General features: G+C 39.6%; 1 protein-coding gene across 4 annotated transcripts in view; it reads right to left on the bottom strand.

The window, feature by feature from the left end:
• LOC115223689 overlaps positions 1-9552 on the bottom strand; it is a 112795-nt gene that overhangs the window by 14519 nt on the left and 88724 nt on the right. For all 4 annotated transcript variants that reach the window (XR_005003527.1, XR_005003526.1, XR_005003528.1 and 1 more), the window contains exons 3-6: positions 3999-4096; positions 2272-2397; positions 1304-1510; positions 1-125 (exon numbers count right to left, since the gene is read on the bottom strand). The exon at positions 1-125 is cut by the window's left edge and continues 293 nt beyond it. Coding sequence is in view for 1 of the 4 variants with exons in the window: in XM_029794362.2 (XP_029650222.1) it covers positions 1-125; positions 1304-1510; positions 2272-2397; positions 3999-4096 (556 nt within the window). In the remaining 3 variants the exon portion in view is untranslated. The remainder of the gene's footprint in view (positions 126-1303; positions 1511-2271; positions 2398-3998; positions 4097-9552) is intronic.

The following is a 9552-nucleotide window of genomic DNA, read 5'->3' as shown; positions in this document are numbered from 1 at the left end:
TGATTGGTCGAGAGTGGGCTGTGTGGTGAAGAGCTCTGATTGGTCACTTCTGTTGATGAATCACGACGACATTTTATGCTTTCAATGTGCTTGCTGACGTTAGCTTCCACAACCCGAAACCAACTCTGAGTAACAAAACAAAAAACATACACAATAAATATGACAGAAAATGAGGTGATTCATTATGAATAACCATCTCTCTCTAGCCGAAATTGCGAGGATGATCTGGTTCTTGACTGAAGATTGAAGGCTTCGAATGTCCCGTCCGTGTTTTTTGTATCGTCTTCTAAATGTTTTGCGTTCTTGTCCCAGTTTGTATTTTTTTACATATATATATATATATATATATATAAATAAGCTATAGTAGAAGACACTATATATATATATATATATATATATATATAGGGTCTTCTACTATAGCTTTGAGACAATGAAAGCCTTGTGAGCAGATTTGGTAGATGGAAACTGAAGGAAGCCTGTCACGTGTGTGTGTGTGTGTGTGCACGCGCGCGTGTGTGTGTGTGTGTATGTCCATGTTTGTCCTCCCAACTCCGCTTCACAACTGGTGTTGGTGAGTTTGCATCCCCATAACTTAATGATTCAGTAAAAGAGATTGACTGAATAAGTACCAGGATTTAAAAAATAAATCCTGCAGGTCAAGTCGTTCAACTAAAACCCTTCAAAGTGGTGCCCCAGAATGGCCATGGTCAAATGACAGAAATAAGTGAGAGATAAAAGATACAGTTTACAAGATGTAATCAGTTCATACCTTCCCAGGTGGTGTTTTCAATGGTTGATGACCGGTTGATATAACAATGTATAATATGATATAATGAACAGGTGAAATTAGCTCAGTGTTTGCACCTGCTCACATAATATGCACCTGCTCGCATATTATCAGCCAGTCACCGAGAGCTAAAAATGTCTGTTGAGATATATCGTGTGAATTGTGTATGTTATTTTTCACATATTCCTTATGCCTGTTAACATGTCTTTCTATACCCCAGGATTCATAAGGCTGGAACCTAATCCGGTTTCTATGGCATATAAAGGCCTGATATTACAACAGGATACGGTTCTGTCTATCCCAGGGTAAACTGGAGCAATTTAAAATGAAGTGTTTTGCTCAAGAACACAACACACTACACAGTCTGAGATTCGAAACCACAGTCTTATGATTGTGAAAGCAACACCCTACCCACTTAGTCAAGCGCCTTTATAAGACGTACACCAAGAGGCTAGAAATTTGGTTGTAGAAAATAAGGCAAAGTTGATCCCAGAAAAGAGAGCATAAGGAACTTACCTCATAATTTGGAATGTCTATATCAACTAGAATTTGATCCGAATCTTCGATGATCTTTACTTCTTCTTCTGTGGGTTTGTTGGGCGACAAGGAGTCTTTACGGTATGGAGAGTAGCCAGATGGGGAGGTCTTGTCTTGCGACAAACTTCGTGGAAGAACTGTTGTAGCTATCCGGTCCAGTACACCAGATACCGTTTTCACAAATGCCTACAAGAATAAGCAAAGTAATTAAAGTTAATAAGACTTCGTTACAGGTCCAAAACAAATACCAATATTAACTTGGTGCCTGGTATATGAATAAGAACCACCAAAAGCTGCAATATGAAATAGGTTAAAGAAAATAACCAAACTGCATTGTTCATCATGAGGGTTAACAAGGGACACATTTGGATGTTAGGGAAAAAGGGATCCTTTCAAAGAATATATTGTAGCCTTCACTCAATGCTAGTACAACCAGAATAAGCCTGTGACTTGTTCTGGCATTCGTGATATGGGAGCACAGAGGATGAATGTCTCAGGCCTCAAATTGGGTTCAGGAGGGGACAATCATTAGTGGTTGGGTAAGCTGAGCCAACTAGCAGGAGACTTAGCAGTAGACCAAGAATAAGATGGTTGGATAATATCCATGACCTCAGTTAGTCATATATACGACGGGCTTCTTTCAGTTTCCGTCTACCAAATCCACTCACAAGGCTTTGGTCGGCCCGAGGCTTTAGTAGAAGACACTTGCTCAAAGTACCACGCAGTGGGACTGAACCCGGAACCATGTGGTTGGTAAGCAAGCTACTTACCACACAGCCACCCCTGCGCCTATATTTTTAAAATTAAAACTCTTCAATATTTTAAAAATTAACTGAAAACAAGGCAGTGTAATTCCACAAAAATATAAGAAATGGGTTAAATAAATACATAAATACGTGTAAACATGAAGAAATGTAGAATTTTGTACAACAATGTGTGTGGCTTACTTTATCAATCCGTGGCATGTTGATTTCACGGGTGCGCCGCACATAAGCGATGTGTGCATCTCCCTCATAGGCGAGGAACTCCCTCAGTTCAGGCCCATTGGAGATGCTTTCTTTCTTTATTAAGTTCTGGAAGAAATGAGTGTAGAAAGGAAGAAGTTAGATTGGTGAAACAGAAGGAAGGAAATTAATAAAGGGAAAGAGAAATATTATAAATAAGAAGGAGAACGCTAACGAGGAAATGATGACAAAGAAGAAATAAAGGAGAAGAAGGAAGAATAATCAAGAATGACAAAAAGAAGAAATGAAAGAAAAGTATGCTTGACCAAGGTAGAAGAGGTTTGCCTAAGGAGTCACACAGTGGGACTGAACCTGAAATCATGTGGGTGGGAAGTGAACTTCTTAACCACACTGCATTAGTCCTTTAGCATTTAAACTGGCCATATCCAGCCAAAATATTCTACCTGTTTTATGTTCAAACTGGCCAGATCAGGCCTCTCACACCTACCTTATAATGTCGTTGTAAAAATAATAATCATATTAAAATCTCGAAACTATGCAGTACCGCTTGACTGGCCTCATGCCGGTGGCATGTAAAAAGCACCCACTACACTCTCGGAGTGGTTGGCATTAGGAAGGGCATCCAGCTGTAGAAACTCCGCCAGATCAGAATGGAGCCTGGTGCAGCCATCTGGTTCACCAGACCTCAGTCAAATCGTCCAACCCATGCTAGCATGGAAAGCGGACGTTAAACGATGATGATGATGAGATGATGCAGGATTAATTCAAAGCAATATGAATAAATAAGCTTTACATTTGACAGAATAATCTGAATGCTAAGGGGTTAATATTACACCTTAAATATAACTCTGTGTGTGTGTTTATGTACGTATGTATATAAATATATATATCAGCATCATCATCATCGTTTAGCGTCCGCTTTCCATGCTAGCATGGGTTGGATGGTTCAACTGGGGTCTGGGAAGCCAGAAGGCTGCACCAGGCCCTATCTGATTTGGCAATGTTTCTACGGCTGGATGCCCTTCCTAACGCCAACCACTCTGAGAGTGTAGTGGGTGCTTTTTATATGCCACCGGCACAGGTGCCAGACGAGGTGCCATATATATATGATGGACTCTCCCATCAAAGACGATATGTGAGCATTCAGCTTTTGCCAAACAACCTGCACAAATGATTTGTTTATAGTGATCAAATGTTTATGCCACACATGAGCTTACTCAGTACATGCAGCACTCTAACCACCAAACCTTGTGCCCTCACTATAAATACACACACACACGTATATGCACACATATATATTACATCTGTTATAGTAAAAGTTAGTAATCTACAGTAAGTTTTGCCCCTGGGTAGGTTGTTTTTGTGTTTGTGTGTGTGCATGTGCAATACTGTCTCTTTGCCTTGACATAATATGATGGTTGTAAACAAGCATCACTGTCATACAAGCAGTGTCTTTCGTTTTCTATCTTAAATGTCTGCTTATGGGAACAGGTAAAGGTTAGTGATGGGGAGGGTGCCCGGCTGTCAGAAATATACACCTCAACAAAATTCCATCCAACCCCTGCAAGCAGAGAAAGATGGATGTTAAACTGATGATGATGATGACCAATGTCACATATACATGCACACACTTTGTGAAACAAAACACTGTTTCTAATTCTCTCTCTCTCTCTCTCTCTCTCTTCTTTCTCTCCCCACCCTGATCATACCTTCAAGTAGTTGTCAAGAAATTTCCTCCGCTGAGTGACATTCTCCTGGTCCATGTTACCAAACAGCGAATGCTTCCATCCTTTTGGTCCTTTGATATCTGAATAATTGAAAAAAGAAAAAAAAAAGAAATGAAAGAAAAAAATAATAAAAAGAGAAAAATCAGGAGTTAAATTTGAATAGGCGTGGCTGTGTGGTAAGAAGCTTGCTTCCCAACCACACAGTTCCAGGTTCAGTTCCACTGCATAGCACCTTGGACAAGTGTCTACTACTGTAATTTCAAATTGACTAAAGACTAACAAGTGGATTTTGTAGACAGAAACTGAAAGAAGCCTGTTTTTTGTGTGTGTGTGTGTTCACAAACCACCACTTGACAACTGGTGTTGGTGTTTACATCCCTATCACTTAGCAGTTCAACAAATGAGACTGAAAGAATAAGTACCAAACTTTTAAAAAATAATACAAGTACTGGGTTCAATTTATTTGACTAAAATTCTTCAGCATGATGCCCCAGCATGGCCAGAGTCTAATGACTTGAAACAAGTAAAAAAAAAAAAGAAGCCATATGTTGCTGTTGTGTCCCACCCACCCGAAGTGGGGTCTTGTTCAAGCTCATATGTCTATGGTGCATTGGTCAGCTAAGGTCAGTTGGTCAAACATTATAAACAATATACTTTAATGGGACCCTCTACTGCACACCACCAATCTGATCAACTCCCCATCATTGCTCCTTTAATCCTTTGGCAGGGAGATGATTTCTTTAAAAAAGCCTTTTATCTTTTTACTTGTCTCAGTCACTGAACTGCAGCCATGCTGAGCCACTGCCTTGAAGGGTTTAGCCAAACAAATTGACCCCAGGACTTATTTTTAAAGTCAGGTACTTGTTCTAACAGTCTCTTACGCTGAGACCACTGTGTTATGGGGACATAAACAAACAAACACCAGTTGTCAAGTGGTGATGGAGAACAAACACAAAAACGCACTTTCCATTTACCAAATTCACTCAGAAGATATTGGTCAACTTGGAGCTACAGTAAAAGATATTTGTCCAAGGTGCCATGCAGTGGGATTGAACATGAAACCAAATCATTGCAAAGTGAGCTTCCTAACCAGAAAGCCATGCTGGTGGAGTGATTATTTTTTTTAAATTTACAAAAAAACACTACATGTTTAAACAAATCATTTAGTCATATACAAAAAGCAAAAAAAAAAACATGATAATTTGCTCAGCAATTGTGTGTTGTAATATAATCCTTTCTACTAAAAGCACAAGACCTGAAATTTGTGGGGAGGGGACGAGTCGATTACATCGGCCCCAGTGTTTCACTGGTGCTTAATTTATTGACCCCAAAAGGATGAAAGGCAAAGTCGACCTTAGCAGAATTTGAACTCGGAACGTAAAGACAGGCGAAATACTGCTAAGCAATGCCAGCTCACCACCTTGTGTGTTATAATATAATGGTTTCGGATTTTAGCACAAGGCCAGGAATTTCAGTGGCAGGAGATAGTCAGTTATATCAACCCCAGCGTTAAACTTGTATATATTTCATTGACTCCAAAAAGAAGAAAGGCAAAGTCGACTTCAGTAGGATTTGAACTCAAAACAAAGCGCTAGAAGGAAATGCTGCTTAGCATTTTGTCATACGTGCTAACAATTCTGCCAGTTTACTGCCTTCAGTGGTTTCAAACATTTGCACAAGGCCAGCAATTTTAGGGAAGAGGATTAGTAAACAGTAGATACATCAACTCCAGTATTCAACTGGTTCTTGCTTTATCAACTCTGAAAGAATGAAAGGCAAAGCCAACCTCAGAGGAATTTGAACTCGAAATGCAGAGAGTCATAAGAAATGCTGTAAAGCACTTTATATAACCCTCATATTTATCTCCTCTATGTACTGCATCACTGCATCCACAATTTAAATGCGGTTGTTTTGCATACTATCTATATCTATCTCCATGCCTCATCTTTGCTCTAAAAACCCAAGCACATACTGCCATATGCTCTATTCTGTTCAATGGAGCATGTATCCATCAGTCACAAATTTTTCAAGCTTCTTCTTCAAAAAGCCTATTTTGCCTTTTGAAAAGGCAGAAGCAGGACAAATTCCTCCTGGTCCTTTCCAAGATAATTTTCTCAGGCAAGGAGGCAATCTCTTTTGTTACGCATGTCTTTCAATGCTTTTTCCTTTGTCTGGAATTGACCTGTATTCTATTCAAGATTTCTTTTTGGCTAGTGACACTAGCAAAGGACCAATTACTGTTGTTGTAATTGTTGTTGGGGTTTTGGACAATGTTGTATATAAGTGTGCAGTTTTTGCTTATCACATAGTGAATTGCTTAAACTAATAATCCTATTCATTGAGTTATAATTTTTATTTTTGCCTTTCTCTTTTTAGGTTTTTCATCTGCTATTAAAAATTTTAGGTGTGCATTCATTACTGATGACCGAAGCATGTGACAGGCTGTGCTGCATTATATGTTACCAGTAGCACTCAAGAGCAACTTGACATAATGTGTGAATGTGCGTGTGAGAGAGAGAAAGAGAGAGGAAAAGTGAAAGGGTGTCTTGTGTGTGTGTATGCATGAATGCTTGTATGCATATGAGATGCATCAGAAGGCAAACAATACACAAACAGGCCTTGTACTAACTGCACTGAGCAAGAGAGATAAACAAGACATCGTCCTTCTTGAAGTTGACAAGAAACAACGTCATCATTGTAGAACTGAAATAGAAGGAAAAAAACCAAAACAAAAACACTTCTAATGCATAAGGGAAAAGCATGAGAGAGAGAGAGAGTGTGTGTGTGTGTGTGTACATGTGTGTGCATCTTTATGGTAGGAATATATTACTATTTTTTCCTGTCTTTTTTCTCAGTGAGTGTCAGTCTAAATCGGTAACACACGAATACTTGTCACTTGTAATAATTTTATGTCCATGAAATAAGTGGAAAAGTAAAAAAGGAAAACATGTCTTCTGTTCCCTGGAGGCTGCTACAGTGGCAGTGAGGAAGAGGTGATGAAAATATATATAAAACTAGCAGTATCACCCGGTGTTGCTCGGGTTTGTTTTGACTCTTTAGAATTGGAATTTTTGAAAAGTAAAACTTTTGCATTATGTAGCTTGTTATTCTCTTTAAGTGAACATTTTTCTGGTTGAAATACACTGAAAAATGGCGACACAGCAGTAAAAAGATCGTAAAAATAGGGATTTTCATAGAAAAAAAGCACTTTTTTGATGTAAATAATTTTTGGTGTTAACATGGTCCAATTTGAATTTTTCCTTCTACAGAATGAAGAGCAAGCCTTCTTCTATCATACTCTCAATTTTGGTCAACTTGCGCTGTAGGGTCTTGGAGGAGATAGTGTTAGTTGACGGCTACCAAACCTGCCACACACAGACAACTTCAGCTTTATATAGAGAGAGATAATGGGGAGTAAAACACATAATTCAAAAGATGAAAAACATTTAATTACACAACATAAATAAGGGTGATCCATCCACAAAGAGTGTGGAGCTTCCACACCTTGGTATAATGAGGATATCCCATAGTTTTGATCACCTTTCCTCTCATCACCTTCTGCAAAATGAAGTTCCAAGAATTTGCCCAAGAGGATCTTCAGGTGAACCACACAAAGCCCCTCACATCCTGTCAGGCCAGCAGTTCCTAATACCTGGGTATATAGGCTTCTGGTGTTTGAATTTTGCCAAGCCAGCAATCTACCATTTCTACTTATTCCAGATAATCTTCTTCCAGGAATTTGTCCCTTATATTCTGTCAGGGTCAGTGGTTCTTAATATTGATGTGTAATAGACTGATGGTGCTTGTTTTTTTTACCAAGCCAACAATTCACCATTTGTGTTTATTCCAGATAATTTTTCTGGAATTTTCCTGTGAGTATTTTCAGGGGAACGACGAAGTCCCCTATGTCCTGTTGGGCACGGGGGTAGGTAGTGGTTCTTAATACTGCTGTGTAATAGATTCATGGTGCTTGTTTTTACCAAACCAGCAATCCACCATTTGTGCTTATTCTAGATAATCTTTGCTTCTCTCTTCTTCCAGGGATTTGCCTGTAAGGGTCTTTAGGTGGACCATGAAAACCCCTATATCCTGACAGGGTTAGTGGTTTTTAACACAGCTGCGTATACAGACTTATGGTGTTTGTTTTTACCAAGCCAGCAATCCACATAATCTTTGCTTCTCTCTCTTCTTCCAGGGATTTGCCTGTAAGGGTCTTTAGGTGGACCATGAAGACCCCTATATCCTGACAGGGTTAGTGGTTTTTAACACGCGCGTATACAGACTTATGGTGTTTGTTTTTAACCAAACCAGCAATCCACATAATCTTTGCTTCTCTCTTCTTCCAGGATTTGCCTGTAAGGGTCTTTAGGTGGACCATGAAGACCCCTATATCCTGACAGGGTTAGTGGTTTTTAACACAGCTGCGTATACAGACATATGGTGTTTGTTTTTTAACCAAACCAGCAATCCACATAATCTTTGCTTCTCTCTTCTTCCAGGGATTTGCCTGTAAGGGTCTTTAGGTGGACCATGAAGACCCCTATATCCTGACAGGTTAGTGTTTTTTAACACAGCTGCGTATACAGACTTATGGTGTTTGTTTTTTAACCAAACCAGCAATCCACATAATCTTTGCTTCTCTCTTCTTCCAGGGATTAGCCTGTAAGGGTCTTTAGGTGGACCATGAAGACCCCTATATCCTGACAGGGCTAGTGGTTTTTAGCACAGCTGCGTATACAGACTTATGGTGTTTGTTTTTAACCAAACCAGCAATCCACATAATCTTTGCTTCTCTCTTCTTCCAGGGATTAGCCTGTAAGGGTCTTTAGGTGGACCATGAAGACCCCTATATCCTGACAGGGCTAGTGGTTTTTAGCACAGCTGCGTATACAGACTTATGGTGTTTGTTTTTAACCAAACCAGCAATCCACATAATCTTTGCTTCTCTCTTCTTCCAGGGATTTGCCTGTAAGGGTCTTTAGGTGGACCATGAAGACCCCTATATCCTGACAGGGTTAGAGGTTTTTAACAGCAGCGTGCGTATACAGACTTATGGTGTTTGTTTTTAACCAAACCACAATCCACATAATCTTTGCTTCTCTCTCTTCTTCCAGGGATTTGCCTCTAAGGGTCTTTAGGTGGACCATGAAGACCCCTATATCCTGACAGGGTTAGAGGTTTTTAACACAGCTGCGTATACAGACTTATGGTTTTTGTTTTTTAACCAAACCAGCAATCCACATAATCTTTGCTTCTCTCTTCTTCCAGGGATTAGCCTGTAAGGGTCTTTAGGTGGACCATGAAGACCCCTATATCCTGACAGGGCTAGTGGTTTTTAGCACAGCTGCGTATACAGACTTATGGTGTTTGTTTTTTAACCAACCAGCAATCCACATAATCTTTGCTTCTCTCTCTTCTTCCAGGGATTAGCCTGTAAGGGTCTTTAGGTGGACCATGAAGACCCCTATATCCTGACAGGGCTAGTGGTTTTTAGCACAGCTGCGTATACAAGACTTATGGTGTTTGTTTTTAACAA

The sequence above is a fragment of the Octopus sinensis genome, linkage group LG23, assembly GCF_006345805.1.
Source record: "Octopus sinensis linkage group LG23, ASM634580v1, whole genome shotgun sequence".
NCBI lineage: Eukaryota > Metazoa > Mollusca > Cephalopoda > Octopoda > Octopodidae > Octopus > Octopus sinensis.
The sequence above is the reverse complement of the archived record's forward strand: the minus strand, read 5'-3'. Positions and strand labels throughout refer to the sequence as shown.